General features: G+C 42.0%; 1 protein-coding gene across 7 annotated transcripts in view; it reads right to left on the reverse strand.

Annotated features, from left to right (window-relative positions):
- MCF2L2 (MCF.2 cell line derived transforming sequence-like 2) overlaps window positions 1–18871 on the reverse strand; it is a 237329-nt gene that overhangs the window by 37552 nt on the left and 180906 nt on the right. For all 7 annotated transcript variants that reach the window (XR_010943598.1, XR_010943599.1, XM_067738173.1 and 4 more), the window contains 7 exons: window positions 15539–15631; window positions 14735–14827; window positions 12352–12423; window positions 10072–10197; window positions 2577–2792; window positions 1623–1715; window positions 1372–1450 (listed from right to left, as the gene is read on the reverse strand). Coding sequence is in view for 5 of the 7 variants with exons in the window: in XM_067738173.1 (XP_067594274.1) it covers window positions 1372–1450; window positions 1623–1715; window positions 2577–2792; window positions 10072–10197; window positions 12352–12423; window positions 14735–14827; window positions 15539–15631 (772 nt within the window). In the remaining 2 variants the exon portion in view is untranslated. The remainder of the gene's footprint in view (window positions 1–1371; window positions 1451–1622; window positions 1716–2576; window positions 2793–10071; window positions 10198–12351; window positions 12424–14734; window positions 14828–15538; window positions 15632–18871) is intronic.

The following is an 18871-nucleotide window of genomic DNA, read 5'->3' on the forward strand; positions in this document are numbered from 1 at the left end:
AATCAATATTGTTAAAATGACCATGCTCCCCAAGACAATCTACAGATTCAATGCAATTCCTATCAAAATACCAATGGCATTTTTCACAGAAGTAGAAGAAATAATTCCAAATTTGTAGGGAAACGAAAGATCCTGAATAGCCAAAACAATCTTGAGAAAGAAGAACAAAGCTGGGAGTATCATGAGACATGATTTCAAACTATACTATAAAGATACGGTAATCAAAACAATATGGTAGTGGCACAAAAACAGACACATAGATCAATGGAATAGAATAGAGAGCCCAGAAATAAACCCACACTCATGTGGGCAGTTAATCTATGACAAAGGAGGCGAGAAAGAATATACAATGTGGAAAAAACAGCGTCTCCAATAAATGGTGTTGGGAAAACTGGACAGCTACATACGAAGGCATCAAATTGGACTACTTTCTCATACCATATACAAAAATAAACTCAAAATGAATTAAAGACTTAAATGTACGACCCGAAGCCATAAAACTCCTGAAAGAAAACATAGGCAGTATACTTTTTTTTTTCCCCTGTGCCGTGTGGCATGTGGGATCTCAGTTTCCCGACCAGGGATTGAACCCGTGCCCACTGCAGTGGAAGTGCAGAGTGGACTGGACCACCAGGGAAGTCCCAGGCAGTATACTTTTTGACATAAATTATAGCAATACTTTGTGTATAGAAATACTGAATTCCAGGTGTTGAGCACCTGGAACAAACATAGTTTTGTAGGTCAATTACCCTTTAATTAAAAAAAAAAAAAAGACAAGAGAATCTGGAAAGCAGCAAGAGAAAAGCAATTTGTCACATGCAAAGAATCTTTAATAAGATAAATAGCTTAATTCTTATCATAAACTATGGAGGCCACAAAACAGTGGGATGACAAAAGTGCTAAAAGGAAAAGACTGTCAGCAGAGAATTCTATATCTATGGCCAACTGATTTTCATCAAGCCTGTCTTGGTTCAGGCTGCTATAACAAAATACCATAGACTGGGTGGCTTAAAAATGACTGAAGTTTATTTTTCACAGTTCTGGAGGTTGGAAGTCTGAGAGGAGGGTGCCAGCATGGTTGACTTCTTGCGAGGACCCTCCTCTGGGCTGTAGATTGTTGACTTTTGATTGAGAAAATTGGATCCTGGCCATTGGGTATGTGGGAGTATGTGTAAAAGGGACATGCACACAACCACAAAAACCCACACACAATCTAAAGCATCCACAGGTGCTTCCAGGTACTATGAAAATGTGCCCACAGTTATTTTCTAGGCAAAGCATTTTCTTTAACAGTATCCCCAATCTCCATACCCATTACAAAGTTGGAATCAGTATAACTCTCCAGACTAAAGCCAGCAAGGGTAACCTTACCTTTAATATTGTTTTGTTGTTCCAGCAATAATTTACTTATTTCTGAAAACCAACAATCTCTGGTTTCTTTTGAAGCTGCCTGCAATTACAAATAAGAAAATACCATGAGTATCAGATCACCTGGTGCATTAATTGGACAGGACTTTTATTCTCTGGGTGACCTTTAGAATGTGACAGAAAACACTGGTTGAGTGATGGGAACACAATAGGGAAAGGGGAAAGGACACCTATGGGGAAGGCATGAATTTTACCTGTAGGATGTATTTCTCAAGTCCATTTTGGTTGGCAATTTCAAACTTTCTGTTGCTCCCCCTTCCAAGTTGGCGAATTGAAAGTGTCATTAACTATTGTAAAGAAAGAAGAAAATTTTCTATACCATCTTTTCTGATTTAAAAAAATTATCCCTGTCAGCCACTCTAATCTTTGCTACCCTTGATTGCTCTCTTCTTCCATCTTCCTTCCAAGTGTTTTGCTGTCCTCTGTTAAGAGCCCCAAGGAGCATAAAACATAATCTGGTACAGTGTCATTTGTCTTGTCTGTTTCAGAGGACAAGACAGACTATATGTTTCCATATGCAGAGCTGTAGCCTTCAACTTTAAGCAAAAAGATTATCTCTCCTTTAATACCTGAGTATTTCACAAATCTCTACATAGTAGCAACTGAATTTGTATCCATTAAGAAACAAAAATAACAAAAAGTACTATGAATAAACTACCAGTTTTAATCACAAGAGCACGTGTGTGTGTGCGTGTGATCGCTAGCTATGAAATATTTCTAATATGGGTGAGAGGCAATGTTTGGTGTGGACATGGGTTCCTACACCCCCAGGGTCAGGATGTTGCCTACACTTGCAGGCAAAGATGCATGGTTGAGAAGATGAAATCCAGCCCATGCTCTAATCTCCAAGGCGTTCAATCCTCTGCCTGGAGGAAAGAGGGTACTTTTCAATTAGTTTGTCCAGACAGGCTGCCATTGGGTCCTTTTTCTCCACCCAGCACAAAGGCACCTCTGTGCCAGCGCTGGCCCTATCTAGTGGCTGATTACAAGCTCTGACTCTGGAATCAGGCCTGTGTGTGGATTCTCGCTCTGTTGTGTGGCATTTGGCAAGTTAACCTCACCTCAGTTTCCTTATCTGTAAAATACGGATAACAGCATTTCTCTCCATAGGGTTGTGCTGACTCCCAAGTGCAATAGGACCCCTTTACCTTCATAGACTTCTTAAAGCTGTAGTGAGGAGACAGGCCCTGGTCACTGGGCTCCATTCGGATCTTACAGAACACTATCCCCTGTTCAAATAGATAGATTTGCCTCTGGCTGGGCTTAAATCGAATTAAATCCTTCATCTTATAACGCTCCTTGTGAACTGTCCAGACGTTGAAAGAGCCATGCATCAACAGCTTGCCCAGTTTTCTGATATCATCCTTTGGGAAACACAGACACACACAAAAAGAAGCTGTTAAATTACCTGACAGGAAAGAACTCTTAGGGGTCTGTTTTCAAATTACAAACCATGCTTATTTGAAGCTTACAGTCTTATAAGTGCCAGTCAGGCTAATCTGTCACTAATCAAAACTACAATTTTGTGAGCTTCACTGAGCATGGCATCATTCAGTTATATAAGGAAATAGTGCAGCTGTATAAGGTAATAAACACAACGCATGTTAGCAATACTTTGAACTGAAGATATTGGTCCTCCAATATTTTTGTCTTGCAATTAATTTTAGCTAGCAGAATTCCATTTCTTCTTCTTTGTTTTTGATACAAGACACTACTTAAAAAGGCCAAGAAATTAATATTTTAATTATGCTCGGGACAGCCAGAATCTTTGCTGCATTATGGATCTGTGGTAACCCATGTATTCCATCTGTATCCTAACCTCTCCTTCAGGTATATGAGAACCTGAAAACATGAGATTTGTTCTGAAAGGAGAAAGCTTAGTATGACCTAATCTTCATAACACTGTAATGGAAATGGTAATGACATTCAACTCTGCATTTTTCAGAGTGAGTGAACAGTGCAAAGACAATTCCAAATGACAAATCTTTTATTTCATCTTTTTGGCTCTAAGGCACACACTATGTCTCCTTCCACAATCATATGTCTGGTTCAAAGTCCAAATGAAGTGACCTGGCCTTCTCTGAGCTCTCTCTAAAAGTAGTGGAGTGTGATGAACTAGAAATGTGGTATTTTGTCTGGTATTTTTCAAAAATTATATCACTTAAAGTAGATAATCAAGACTTTATTTCTCTGAATCAAACACCAAAAGGAAAAATTATTTGAACAGGACCAGGACAGAGACATTTCCCTGAGTTATATCTAGCTGAGATAAAGCCCTACAATTTCTGATAATTATTACTAGACATATGTGCATTTTATAACTTATTTATATTGAACAAACTGTGAATACCTTTAAAAAAATGAATGACTTTATATCTGAAAGTCAAACAAAAACTTCAAGGGCAATAAACTCTAGTCATTTCTATGGTGCCTGTGTCATATTTTCAGAGCTATTTTTCTCTTTTTGCTTTGTAAAATTTACATGTGTTAAATGTAGTGAATAAAATCCTCAGTGAGGAATAAGAGCTCCAGTCACAAGGCCTTCTCTCCTAAAAGCATGATGCTTCCGCTGCTGCGTGCACAGGCTTAGCTTGACTGCACCCCAAGACAGATGGGCGATGGGTCCATGAGGACCAGTGAGGAGTTTTTCACTCTATCCACATCCTTCCTGCACCCACTCAAATGGAAACACCCCAGCCCTCAGTGATTGCTTTCTCCTTTACACCCATTCAATTTGTACAATTCAGACCTATAGAGTACAGGAAATATGTTTAGTCAAGGCAGCTGGCAAAAGTTGATGTTTAACATTTGCCACAGGAATGATTGTAATCAGTTTCTATTTAAAAATGTATTTATATTTCACCCCATTTCAAAAATTAGATACATCTTATAAAAATATATACATTATAGGCAGACAGAAAATAACTAAGGAAATTAGGCTGAAGAAAAAAAATAGAGATTACAACAGTAAGATGAAGAGGATGTACATAAAACCCATACAATATAAAGCATGTAAACTTGCTGCAGACTAGACTTTGACCTTCTGGCAGGCAGTACAGAGGGAAATCTGGTGAGTTATATGATTCATTATGTCCGAAGATATACCCAAACCAGTTGTTAAGGGAAAGCATGGCAATTTGTTAATAAGATGTGAGAGAAATTTCTCCCATGGGTCTTCATAAAGGGTCACTGTGTCAAATACTGAGCCCACCTTCAACCGCATCCCAGAATGGATTTTAGGTAAAGCTGTTTCTAATAACACATCTGGGGAATGTGGAGGCATCATTTCATAGTACAGCTTTTAAAAGCAATTCTGAAAGAGGCCAGAAGGATGGGGGAGCGGGAGAACAAGCCCAGGTGTACACTCTGATGACCTGCAGAGGGCTGGGCGATGTGAGTTAAGGCGTCTGCCAAGGCCGTGGGCTGTAGAGGCGGAAGAGGCCACCCTAGGCAGCGACGTTTTTGTCCTTTACAGCCTCTGCACTTCTCATCCCTCCCACAGCCACAGCTGTTTGAACCTTAGTAAGCAATTGGCCAAAGGATGTGAATCCAGAGACGGGCCAGCCCCTGACTACAGAGGCCCGGTGTAAAAAAGATGTGCCAGATGGCCAATCTGATCCCTGTCTGAACTGAGGAGAACTAAGGAGGAAGCAGTAAGCAGCAAGAGTTGTAGCTGTGAGATGCTTTATGAGGGCTGGAGGTGGAATAAATGATAAGGAAGCAGAGCAATAAAGAAGGTAAGTCATCAGAAACTATGAGGAAGAGGAAAAGACACCAATGGAGGGAAAGAACCAGTCAGCAGCCGGTGAGGGGAGAGGACATACCTGGCACATATAGGCAGAGCACACAGGTGAGAACCCCAGCTCCCTCCCAGGCCAAAGTCCTAGAGTTGCTGTGGATCCTGGAATTGTTTAGTTCTCACACCCATGAGCCCTGTCCTGTCATTGTTCTGACTCTTCCTGAGGCTATATGGTTGCCTTTTCCAGTAAGCCTGTCATCATTGAAGGTCACTAGAGGGAATCACTGGGTCTTCCGAGATGAGTTGGAAGAGATGGGCTACCTATCATCCAGGACATCTTGCATAAACTTTCTCAGGACCACGCTCGTGATGGGATCAGACATCTCAATGCTTGAGACCCATCCTGTGGTGGCCGAGGGCACAAGCCCTGTATAGCAGTGATGAAGGACAGGTGTACCTACGTTACTGTCATCCAGGACACATGCCTGTGTGGAGGCTACTCTGCCTCCAAAGGGAAGACGGTAGGGGGATTACTCTGAACAGGACCAAGGATGACCCTTGGCCGCCTTTTCAACCATATATATCCTTTCTTTCCAGTCAGACAGGAGTTGGTCCCAAGGCTAGAGACTACATGTACAACCTCTTGCAGATACTTGTGCCCTAAAGTATGGAATCATTTATTGGCATTTAGTGAGTGCCTGAGGGGACACAAAGCTAAATGCTCAGCACTGTGAGGAAGCTAATTCAGTGATGACCTTGAACTGGCTTGAATAGTATTTCCCAAAAAACTCATGTCCACCCAGGATCTCAGAATGTGACCTTATTTGGAAATAGGCTCTTTGCAGAGGTAATTAATTAAAATGAGGTCATACTGGATAAGGGTGGGCCCTAATCCAATGACTGGTGTCCTTATAAGAAAACAAAGACACACACATAGAGAAGACAGTTAGGACGATAGGCAGAAATGGTAGTGATGCAGCTATAAGCCAAGGAAGCCAGGAAACAAGCAAGGAAGGATTCTTCTCTAGAGCCTTAGAGGAACGGGCCTGCCGACAACCTTGATTTTGGACTTCTTGCCTCCAGAACTGTGAGAGAATACATTTTTGTGTTTTGTAGCCACCTAATTTGTGATGCTTTGTTATCACAGCTCTAGGAAATGAATGTAGCCTCAACCAGTTTTTCCACTAGTGACGTACTAGTGTGGCCATCACTTTGGTGTGTTGATGAATCTGATGGGTGTGAGCTCATAGATACAACATAGGGGCTGCCCCAAACAAATCAGCAAATGAAATGTCAGATGGTCTCCCTGATATGGGGAACGATGGCAAAATAATCTAGTAAATGCTACCATTTTCATGTGTGGATATTTTGTAGGTAAGAGCTCTGAGGTAAGAATTTCAAATGTGACTACATCGACCAAATGAAGAATCTGGCTGAGAGAGTGACCGTAGGAAAACTAGCCTCCAGAAGGAGACTTCTTTTGGGTGCCCAGGTTTTCCCTCCTGGCCATGACAGCTAAAGGGACAGAGCTATATACTTCTTGTACAAAGAGGCAGGAAACATCTGGATAAGTGAATTAGCACAAAGCCTGGTCCAGAAATGAAAAGTAGAAGCTGTGGGACCGAGGGGCCTGTGATTACAACTGGCAGAAGCAAAGGGGTTCCTTCCTTTCCAGCCTAAGTACACAAATAAGTCAGCACTGGGGCCCTTTGTTCAGCATCTACCAGGTGCCAGGCATGGTGCTAGGTGCCCTATGATTCAATCCTCATTTATGCCTCACAATCACCCTCTAACATGGGTGCTGTGAAGGTGGGATGACGTACAAGGCAATTCCACTGAGTCATCAAGATTATTTACTCAGCCTTATCTCTGCAGCCAACACGATGGTAAGGAAAGTGGGAACTAAAATAGAAAATAAAATACCTGGCCCTAGCCCACAATAAATTTGCCATAAAAATAATTCCTTTATCGAATAACATAAATTTGTTTCAGAAAATAAAATATTTCATTCAACCTTTACTATTCAACCTTGGAACATGTTCCTGGCAAGTGAGGATTTAAAAGAACTCTAAATGCATCTATATTTTATGCACTAAATTGAATAGGGGGGGAACTTTTTTTTTTTTTTGCTGTACGCGGGCCTCTCACTGTTGTGGCCTCTCCCGTTGTGGAGCACAGGCTCCGGAAGCGCAGGCTCAGCGGCCATGGCTCACGGGCCCAGCCGCTCCGCGGCATGTGGGGTCCTCCCGGACCAGGGCACAAACCCGAGTCCCCTGCATCGGCAGGCAGACTCTCCACCACTGAGCCACCAGGGAAGCCCCGGGGGGGAACTTTTTTTTTTTGTAAAGAGAGGGAAATAAATTACATCTCAGTGTTCCACAAAACAAATTTTCTTAAAAAATTTTTTCTTAAATCTTTTGTGATTAAATTAAACCAAGAACTAACTGAGTATACACAACAGGGAGAAAATGTAAATATCAGAAGGGCATTTTTTCTAGTTGTTTTAATTATGAATTCATCCCACCAAGTTCAATTTCTTTTCTTCACAAAACCAGGTTAATATTGGATGTCAATAGAGAAACTAAGAAGTTAAGTTCTGGATTCATCTCTACCTACAGCATGTGATGGGAAACACCTTGTGATAAAGTTCTACAAAGCTGATGCAAAGAATCTCAGAATCATTAGATCTGAGTTAACAGTAGTTGAGTTGTTAGTAAACTCTAAACAGAATCAGATGAAGAATGTGTTGAGAGGTTGACACCCTGGATAGGAAGTAAAGAGATCCAGGAAGTGGTCCTGGCTGATGACCACGTGATTGGGGTGAGTCAACTCTTCTTTCCATGGACCTGTTCCTGAATCAGAAAGTTGAAAAGTCCAATGCCTGCTCTTCCATAATTCAGTAGGATTGTACAAAACTGTCAGGATACATTACCTAATGTACTAGATGTAAAGCAAGTTAAGGTCTTAGTGAAAAAGAAACCATGGACTGTATTTCAAAGGTGCAATTCTGAGGACACATGGGGGAGAAAAGTTCTTTGCCTTGGTGTTAAAAAATCTCTAAAATTCTATAAACTCATTCATCTTATTTGCATGCAAACCAGCTTGGAATGAAATCAGAGTAGATTGCTATTTACTCACATTTTAATATTCTTTTCTCATAACTTCCCCTTCCTATGTTACTTACACTCAGAATAATAGCTGGGAGTTTCCTGCCCTGAGTACAGGTTCCAGGACACTCTTTTGATTCAGAGAAAGGGACATCTGATAGGGGTAGCTGACATGTGTTCAAAGATGAAAAGAAGAACAGAAAGATATTCCAAATGATTAAACAAATTGCTCTCTTGACTTTTCTTAGCCAAAGAAGGAAACAGTTATCATCAAGAAAACTATCCCCTCTGCCACACACCCCATGGTTCATGAATACCCTCTTGAATCTTGCATCAGTAGTAAGCAGAGAGCATTCTGGAGTCCCAGGGGACAGTAATAGCATTGCTGCCCAGATCTCAGCAAACCCAGTGGGGCTGTTTCTGAGATGCTGGCCAGAGGAAAACCAGGAGGGAGGGAAATCAAAAATCACAGGGTTTTTTGCCCCTAATTAATTTGTGTGGTTTGATTTCTGACAAGGAAAGAAAAGAAAGGTCATTTCATCTACTAACACCTCAATAAACAGTATGTTAAGTCCAGGTAAAAATGAAAAGGTAAAAAAGAGAAGGAAAGTATCTGTGTGACATGTATCAACAATTCTCTGAATGCTTGATTCCTGTGTGGGAGGCAGAAGAATGGCCTCCCAAAGATGTCCATGCCCTAATCCTTGGAGCCTGAGACTAGGTCAGGTAACGTGACAAATGAATTAAGGTTGTTCACCAGCTGACTTTGAGATGGGGAGATTATCATCGATTAACTGGTTGGGCCCAATGTAATCACAAGAGTCCTTAAAGGTGGAAGAGAAAGAAGGGAAGGTCTGAGTGATGTGATGGGAGAAGAACTCAACCTCCGCTGCTGGCATTGAAGAGGGAGGAAGATGCCATGAGCAGAGGAAGTGAGTGGGTGGCCTTTGTAAACTGGAAAAGGCAGTGAAAGAGATTTTCTCCTAAAGCCTCCAGAAAGGAAGGCAGACACCTTGATTTTAGCCTAGTGAGACTATGTTGTACTCCTGATCCGTGGAACTGTAAGACAATAAATTTGCACTATTTGAACGCACCAAGTTTGGGGTAATTTGTTATGACAATGACAGAAAATACCCCTGAGTCAAAATCTAGAGTAGCTCACAGTGAAAACCAGCTGAATATTAATTATGTCCCAGTCCCAGGGCGATCATACAGTTATAGAGGATAGTTTGCCTGGAATGCCTGGGTCTGGCCTACTTGGGATTAACTCTAATGCCAGAGTTGAGATGGCTCAACCCCCCAGCACTCTCTCTTTGGGTATTTTTCTTTAAGCACTTGGATTAGGGATATACAAGGCCTCTTCTGGGATCTGTGTTGTAAAATGGGGTTGGGTGTTCACTTAGGACCCATTTTCAAAGTAATTTTCACAGAGAAAATATAACTCAAGAGGGAAAATCTTTTAATATTTTAATGGTGCCACGAGTGAGAAAATAAATTACTCCCTCAGCACTTTCCCCTGCCCAATATGTTCTGGTTCCTGAGTTCTTGCTTTTTCCAGAGTATGGGTCAGTTTCCACATTCAGGATCCCAAGGACCACAACCCAAGATTCCTAAAAATGCTGAGGTGCTGCTTGGAATCTCGTAGCACAGGTTTGCTGACCGATTTAGGTAGCTTTCCTCCAGAGTCAAATTCCTTTCCCACAGATCAGTTCTCTAACTTTGCCACAGTATCTGCTACATTTGTAATACTGTGCCTGCCTTTTGTGGAAATGTCCCAGCACTTGCTATGGAACATACCGGACATCCGGTGACTGCTGCCAGGTCCACAGCCAACTCACAGGACTTGATCAAATCCTCCATCATGGCCAAAGCTTGTTGTAGGTCGTCTGAGAAGGCTGAATCCTTGGTCCTCTCTGGCCCATTCTGTGGAAACCAAATGCCTTGTTGGAAATCAAAAGGTAAACCATCTACCAAGGGAAGAAGGGAAACAGGACAGAGATAAGGAGCTACGGATCCAGCCAGCATGAAGTTACTCAGAAGGTAGGTACATCAACCTGTTTCCCTGCTCCCAAAGAATTGTAGCTAAGGATATTTGCTGGTTTAAGTACAATATATGATACACACACACACACACACACACACACACAAGCAAAATCATTACACTTTCTGCACATTGTACTAATGAAGAATGAAGTTCATAAAATCATGGACATTATATTCTGGCTATATAAGAAACATCCTGAGCTTTTGTAAAGCATGAAAACCCCAGCCCTTTTAAATAGGGTGCTCTCCCTTTTACTCCCCTACCCCCAGGGCCTATTGAAAAGTATAATCCGAGTATCATATTCCTGTATTTAATGTGACAGTCTTATTCCTATGGGTAAAATTATACTTAAAACCCTCCCAGAGGAGGATATTTGTAAACTTTAGAGGCAAAGAATGGGCTGCTATGCAGAGGTTTACTAATGATTTATGTGTAAACACCATAACGGTGGCATTTGCCACACTGAATCTCCCCGAGCTCTGCCCTTTCTCTCTCCTCTCCTCCCCCTGCCCTTCCCATATTCTATCACCATTAAATATGCCAAAGAGGTAAGCCAACGTGATCTGCACCTCCCAAACAGCATAAAGACCCAGAATTAAGGGAAAAGCTAATTTAAGACACCGACGTTCCAATTATTACTATTGTGACACTTAGGACATGGTAGGGATGGTTTCAGCTTCAAAGTCTTTCGCTTGGGGTTTCCATATTTTATTCACCTGCTACCTACATAGCGTATTTATCTGTTATCTGCTAAATACAAACAAAAAGATTTTGGCTTCGTCCATTTTTTTTTTTTTTTAACACATCAACTTCTACAACAAAGAACAGAGAGCTCTTTTCTGCTCCGCATATAGCCCCACCTCTTCTTATCCTCTACTGCATGATGTAAGCAAAGGGTTGTGTATTTTCTTAATCTCTACTTAAACTATAAAGATTAGCATGTTTGGATAAGAGATATGAGTGACAGGGCTGATGAATGGAGCAGAGCATGCTGCCTCCACTGAACAATTTTCCATGGATTCTTACCTTCTTACTTATGGTAAATGTGTTCCAGGTCCTGGTGGAAGACAACACACTCTCACCCGAGTTCATTGTAACATCATTAACAACGGATTAAAAGTTCTTACACCAGGCATCTTCCTCTTTCCTAAATACTTGAAACTCAATGTGCTTTTAGAGACTCCACGGCTACCTATTCCCTCTCCTTCCCACTAACCCTCCTCCCACAAACATGGCAAGTGGCTAGTTTTACATTGTGTGATATAGGACTCTTACAAACATTATTAAACCTCTCTAACTCAGGGTAAATTCTTACAAACATTATTAAACTCCTCTAAACCAGGCTAGCTGCATTTGCTCCAGGCTATAAAATTACTACCTGTGCCCTGAGCTTCCTTTAATCTTAAGGCATCCCCACAGCACCATGTGAGCAGAGAGGACATGCAAATGACCGCCCCTTGAGACACATGCCTCATGTTATTCTTGTTAAAACCAGAATTTTATAATAGAAAAATTGAAAAAACCCACTTCCAAGCCAAAAATTTCTTCCCAATCTGGTGTGGCCATCACTTCTTCCAAGTTTCTTCTTGGCTGTCTTAGAATTCACACACATATACACACACATTTGGAAGGGAACAGGGCATAATGTATATAGATTTACTAAGGCGTACAAAGAAGTAAATATAAATCATTCATAATCCTACCATGCAGGAAAACCACCGAAGGGATTTTATTATACTTACTTCCAGTCTTTTATGTATGCATTTTATACCTTCGCTTACTTTTGTATTCCAGTAAAACATTTTTATGTGGAAGGAAGAAGATATATTACCACTTATCCTATTACGAATCCCCACTTTGAAATTGTCTTTATTTTTTTGTTTTTTCCTGACTATGAATTATAGGATGCATATTATTTTAGAAAATTTACACAATAAAGATCATAAACAAAACGAAGTCGCTCTTAAGTCCTTCCATGTATAGGCAAACACCATTAGCAGTTAGTACACAGAACGATATTTAATATCCAGTACCTTAGCCAAACCTCCTTCTAGATCACCTGGGTCCATCTCCAAATCCTCAGGTGACTCAAAATCCAGCAGACCCTGCATTAACCCAAAAGCTTTATTGAAAATCAAAAAGTAGAAGGCCAACTTAATCTGTTGCGCAAACAATCTCCAGCCAATGCTAAAATGAGGATGTATATAAATTTGTCTGTTTGTCACAAGTAAGAGGGAAAGAGTAAATGGTACATTCAGCGCAGTGTTCTTTCCACAAACATAGAACCACATTGGACACACTATTTTGTAGCCTGCTTTTTCTCAACAACGTATCATGAACATTTTCCCATGACATTATATATTTTTTAAACATGTTTTAAAATTGTGGCAGAGTATTGCATCCTATAGCTAAATCATGATTGATTAATCCCCCCTACTGTTGAACATTTAGGTTCAATAATTTTTTACTAAAATAAAAATAATCTTTATACACTTTTCTTAAGGATAAATTCCTACAAGTAGAATTGTTAATGTTAAGAGTTGTGATGCATGTTTCCAAGTTCTTTAGAGAAGGACTATGTTCCCACCAGCCTTAAATGAAAGCTTTTTTCACCAGCCCCTAGCCTACATGGAGTATTACCATTTAACGCTGTACCAAAACATGCTCACAGATGCCGCTCTTGGAGGGAAGCAGAGGCTCCTCAGCCTCACTCCCAGGCTGGTGTGACGGCTCCATGTATAAAACAACAGCCGCACGTTACGTTGAGGAAGCTTCCTGGGGGTCAGCCCTGAGTGAGCTCTCTACTGCGTCACTCACTGGCTCCTCACAGCAACCTGTGCAGGAGGTTCTGGTGTCCTCACTTAACAGGCGAGAAAACCAAGGCCTGACAGGTGCAGGCATCCCACACTGGCAGTGGCAGAGCCGGTGCAGGCAAGGCTGGGCCTGCTGATGCAAAGCTGAGAGGGTAACTTGTTCTGAGGGCAAAACATTGGCAATAAGCTTAACTGCCTTGAGCCTCAGTTTCTTCACACTTCAGAGCCTTTTGGCACATCTGATGGTGGGGATTAAATAAGAAATACAGGTGGGTGTGAATTTTGTTTTATCTAAAACTAAATGACTTCCTCTTGGCCTCTGATGATGGGTTTAAAATTAAAGGAGCATCTGGTTTTGGTGTGGGGATGATCCAGGATTATGTTGTGACTGATGTATATTAGTTACTTGTACTTTTTTTTTTTGGATCTTTGCAAGGGGAAAACTACAAGTAACGAGTTTTATATATTTAATTTAAATCTGTTACAGGTTTTCATGTTCAGGATAAACAATTTTTCAACCTTGGGCGAAAATACCTGCAACGGTTTAAGGTGACTGTGTTTTACCTTAGGACAACTGTTGCATGCCAATTTGTGTACGTGTGTGTGAAAACACTTCAAAGTTGAGTTAAAAGATGTAAATTTAAAGTTGGTTGTGTATCTAATCTGCCCCAGGTTCAGTAAGTAAACAATTCTTTTTTAAAACAAAAACAAACAAACAAAAAGAAATACATGTGGGAAGATACCCAGTAAACAGCAGGGGCTTGTTTTTAAATTAAGTGAGAGTAGCCAACTGGGCAAGAGCTGCTTATAAAGGTTAACTCAAAACAGACCTTGGAGGAGTGACCCAAACCTTTCCCTGAGCTCACACCTGGGGAAGCAGCTTTGACAGAGCTCCTGTCCTGTGTGTGTGTGGGCGGGGTGGGGGGGTGGGGGGAGTGGGGGTGGGGGGGTGGCACACGCGGGTGGGTGGTGGCGCAGTCTGGGAGTGCTCTCCTGCAGGTGTGCTGGCGTCAGAGCAAAGAAAGAAAGAACCACCTAGGGATTCAGCAAAACAAAATTCATTCTGTTATGCTGCTCTTGAGAAAAATCCTCAGTCTAAGGGCAGAGGTAGATGTCGCAAAAGAATCCAGTTTTGTCTTCTCCCCTCCATTGTTTAAATGCACGTAAAATAGTAGCTTTAGGGAAAACCACAGCTCTTTCCTGAAGCTCCTTGCCCCAGCTGTAAGATGGAGCAGATGATATCTTACCTGTAGATATGTTACCGAGAATAGAGGTCTGGCTGCCTCCCCACCCTCTCAGCTGCCAGCAGTGTGGTGGCCTCCCTCTTCCCCACTTTCCTCCCAAGGACCTCTGCTCCCCCAAGCTGGGCTCTCCTTAGAGATCCAAGTTCTGGCCGCAAGCCAGGCTCCCGGGACCCTATGATTCTTTGGTTTTATTCCTCATTGAGGAGGCTGATTTAGACCTGGGGACAGAAAAAGCCTGAAATCTAGACATAGTTTCACCTTTGGAAGTCGAAGTCACAATTCTACGTGTCTAAGGAAAAGAGCACCATAGCGCCCACATCTGTTCTCCAAGCACAGGAAGCACTGTCTCATCGACTTACCTTCAACAACATCTGGTACTTCGTAAGTCTCTGGCTTGGTCCTCTCAGATACTTAAAAAGAGGGAGACTGTGACCCAGTTGACGCTGGCATACCTTGAAAAGCCAAACAGAAACAACATAAAACAAAACAACACACACACACAGAACAGAAGCGGCAGCATTTAAATACAAGAAGTGAAATGAGCTCTTCATGGAGAGAAGGGGCAGCTGTGTCGACCAGTTTCATAATGTTATTGGCTGTTCAGTCCCTCAGGAACAGTGTGTAAAATGAGAGTAATGGGAAAGGGGATGGGCTTGGCTAGTATTTTTATAGGCAAGTGGGAATGCCGGAACATTTATTTCTTTAAGAAAGTAAGTCCATTAGGAGGGAGACAATGGGGCAGGCTTCTGAAAAGGTTGTCTTAGAATTGGGGTTTGGGTGTGGTGGAGTCTAGTCAAGGGTACATGATGGGCTTATTGATATCATTCCAGGGAACCCCAAACTGTGACTTAATTCCACTTTTAAAACCCATCCTAGAAGAGGACCCTGGTTTTCTCACCAGGCTACAGCTGCTCATTACAGAGCTGTCCCATGGAGACTCAGGGCAGCATTGAAACTTCCAGTGTATAATTTCAAAAAAGGAGAGACTTTTAATAAACATAAATCCCAATTAATAAACATAAATCCCAATTAATAAACATAAATTCCAATTAATGCCAAGTTCCTCTTCCTAGTTCATACTTCCAATTTCTTTACAAATTGGATGTACATAAACAGCGTCCAGGGAAAACAGTTTGTGGGAGACCTTAGAAATGCAATGTTACCCCAAAGTAGGTGCAGTCTTGACATTCTTGCCAGATTGCCCTGGCTCGGGGCAGATTCTTATGATATTTAAAATATATTTGAAGGTCTTCTTTCTGGGTGAGAAAAAGTTAGAACAAATTAACCAGGTAGCATTTTTCAGTAAGAGGACAGGATAATACAGTTTATTCATTCATTCAACAGGCCTGAGTATTTTCAATGCGTAAGGAACTGGGGATGCACAATAAATAACCTTCTGTTGGGGTGAGTGTGTGATGGGGAGATGAACACAGGGTTATAAACAACGCAGATGTGAATGGAGTGCTGTGAGAGCAGCTACAGGACTCTGGTAAATAAGTAAGTAAATTCATGAACAGGAGTTGAGTTTTTACTTTATCCTTTCCCCTCTGCTCGTTATCTGGGACACCAATATCTCCCCCAGATAGTTCTGTACTGAGTAATAAAAAGGACAAAAAGTGCTCGTAGCTGATGGCCTCTCCTTTCTCTCTCCCCACTCACTCCTTTTTACAGTTATCATGATGCCACCCCTACAAATAAACCTAAGAAACAACCAAAGGTTAGAAACATCCCAGAAGGAAAATGTGGCAGTCTGGACACAAACCGAAGTGGTCTGGGCAACCCGTCTCAGACATCACCTTCAACCCGCAGCACAAGACTCCAAGACTGGAAAAGCTACATGACTATCTCAGTGCTAGAGATCAAGAGGGATTCCAAGTGCTGTGTGACCTATATTCTCATTGCATCAAAGACTGTGTGAGGTGGGAACACATCTGCCAATATCCCAGATAGAAAAGATACCCCCAGCCTGTGGAGTCAGCTTGCCAGCTTCATCCATTCCATCAGGAGAACCTGGTCCGTCCACTCAGCTGTGCTTGCCACAGAGCCCGGGCTGCTCTGGCAGAGATGACCACGTGGCCACTTCTTTGTGGATTTCTGTGTCCCTGTCCTCTTGCTGAGGCCACTCTTGATGTCCTTCATCTGGACATGGGTTATTTTTTCCCTTACAGCTTTCACTATGTCTATTCTATTTCTAAACACCCTGCTGTAGTGAATGATTTCCATTTCTGTAGCTCTTCCTCTCTCCCGATGGATTGGAAGTGGTCATTTCACTTCACTGCAAGGACTACAGCAACTCTGTCCTTTGCTATTCTCTCCAAGAAAAATCACACACACACACACACACACACACACACACACACACATGTTTAAGAAGGCAGACAGCCCTTGAGAAATGTTGTTCAGATTGGTTAAGAAACTAGAATAATTCAGAACTTAACAATAATAACTTCCTTATTCATTCACTCCAGAACTATCCGTTGAGTGCCTTTGATGTGCCAGGCACTGTGCTAAGTACATTTGTTAAACTCAATGGCTCCCAGAGTGTAGTAGCCTAGACTTGAGGAATACTCCTGCTACACTGAAGGCCAGGCTTATAAAACACTACAAACTGATTAAGGCATTTCACCCACATTTGGTTTGTCAGAGCACAAAGACATTGGCCTTTTGCTCCTAAAAGGATTCAAGGTTTCATTGCTTTCAACACTCAACACCAGAAGATCCTCAGAAGCTGGAGGAGACTGGAGATCCAGACTTCCACCCAGGAAAACATCGCCAACAGTCGGCCACCTTTCCCTAAATCCTCCCAGTAACAGAAAGGGACCTGGTTCTCTTGGTGGATGCTGAGCTGATACCTGTGTTCCTGAAACCTTCACCCTTTGGTCCTGTGTCTGCACTTTGAGCATCACAGAACATTATATGCCTTCCAGTACTGAAACACAACTACTGGCCTAAATTTGCTCTTCAGTCCAAAATTCCTTAGAGAAAGCATGTGCACTAACCAGCAGCATACGAAAGTACCTGATTCTCCTTACCTCCCTATAGAATAAATCAGGAGGCTAAAAAAATTGCTACCCCCTGTAAGGCCAACTGGCCCGAGGCAGGGGAACACAATCAGATTCACAGGTTTCATCAGACCAAAATTCTCCAGACCACCCAGTTCCAGAAACTACCCTGGAGACATTCCGGACCACCCAGTTCCAGAAACTGCCCTGGAGACATTCCGGACCACCCAGTTCCAGGAACTGACCTGGGGACTTTGCACCCGGCCCAGCCTTCCGGCCTTTCGAGGGGTGGGACTAACGGTCCCCTAGGATACCCGAAAAGACCACCAAATAAGGAATACCCTGCGACCTCCCAGATTCACCACACCCCTTTCCCTTCTTCCCCTATAAAATCTTGCCCAACCCTCGCCCGGGTGCGACTTCTCTGGCCCCTTTCTCTCGGACCAGTGAACCTCCCCCGGGAGCGCTCCCTAAAAAAGCTCACTTGAAGCTTTCCTCTGTTTCGCGGTGCCGTTTGTTTAGATCCGACCTTACACGCCCAACCTCATATTCACACAGGAAGATTTCTTATGGATTAAGAAGACTGTGGCTCAGGTTCAGTTCTTGGCTTTCTTACTTACAAACTATTTGGTCCGAGGTCAGTTACTTAACCTTCCTTCGCTTCAGTTTCTCATCTGTTAAGTGGGCTCACAACAGCAGTCAACTTCTATGATGGTTGTGCGATTAAATGGGAAGATGTATAGAAACCTCTCAACAAATGCCCAATACATGCAGAGTACCCAACAAATGGTAGCTATTGTCAAAGCATTTTTTACTTTTGTAGAGTCCTTCTGTGTGCATTATTTTATTTGATTTCCACAACTTTACATATTGGTATTACTAAGCTTGTTGTATGCAGGAGAAAAGTGAAACTCCTGGGGTTTAAGTGACATAATTGAGGTCATGCTGATAGCAAGTGGCTCAACTTAGATAAGAAGTTAAGTTTTCTGAGTCCCACCCCAGTGTTTTTTTCTATTGTACCACGTGAGATCTCAGAGCAAATGGGACTCAAAGTAAACTATTGACAAACGCTATTCTACATGGAGTTTGGTCTCTGGGGCAGAATCTTCCTGGATACTACAAGCTATCAAATCTGACTGAAACACTTGGCTAGAGCAATATTTCAAAATTCTTGTTCATGATTAGTGGAAGTCTGCAAGTATTACTGAGAAGAGGTAAACTGCTGTAGTAAATAGTGGGTGATGGGCCTGCCTTATTGGCTAACCAATACAGGTCTTTGCACAGCTGCGACAATGCCCTCAAGGATTCTCAAAGGTTAAGTAATTGTGGTTTTTAATTACTTCATTTGTCTCAGAGTAATACTTTGTGCTTGGAAAGAATTTATTACCTGTATTTTGTCCCCAACATCATAAATCATATAGGATTATATGCAGGTATGTGGTCTGGATTAATGATTTCTAGGGTTCCTCCCAACATGGGGGACTATAAAAAGCT

This window comes from Pseudorca crassidens, chromosome 5 (assembly GCF_039906515.1).
Source record: "Pseudorca crassidens isolate mPseCra1 chromosome 5, mPseCra1.hap1, whole genome shotgun sequence".
In the NCBI taxonomy this organism is placed as follows: Eukaryota; Metazoa; Chordata; class Mammalia; order Artiodactyla; family Delphinidae; genus Pseudorca; species Pseudorca crassidens.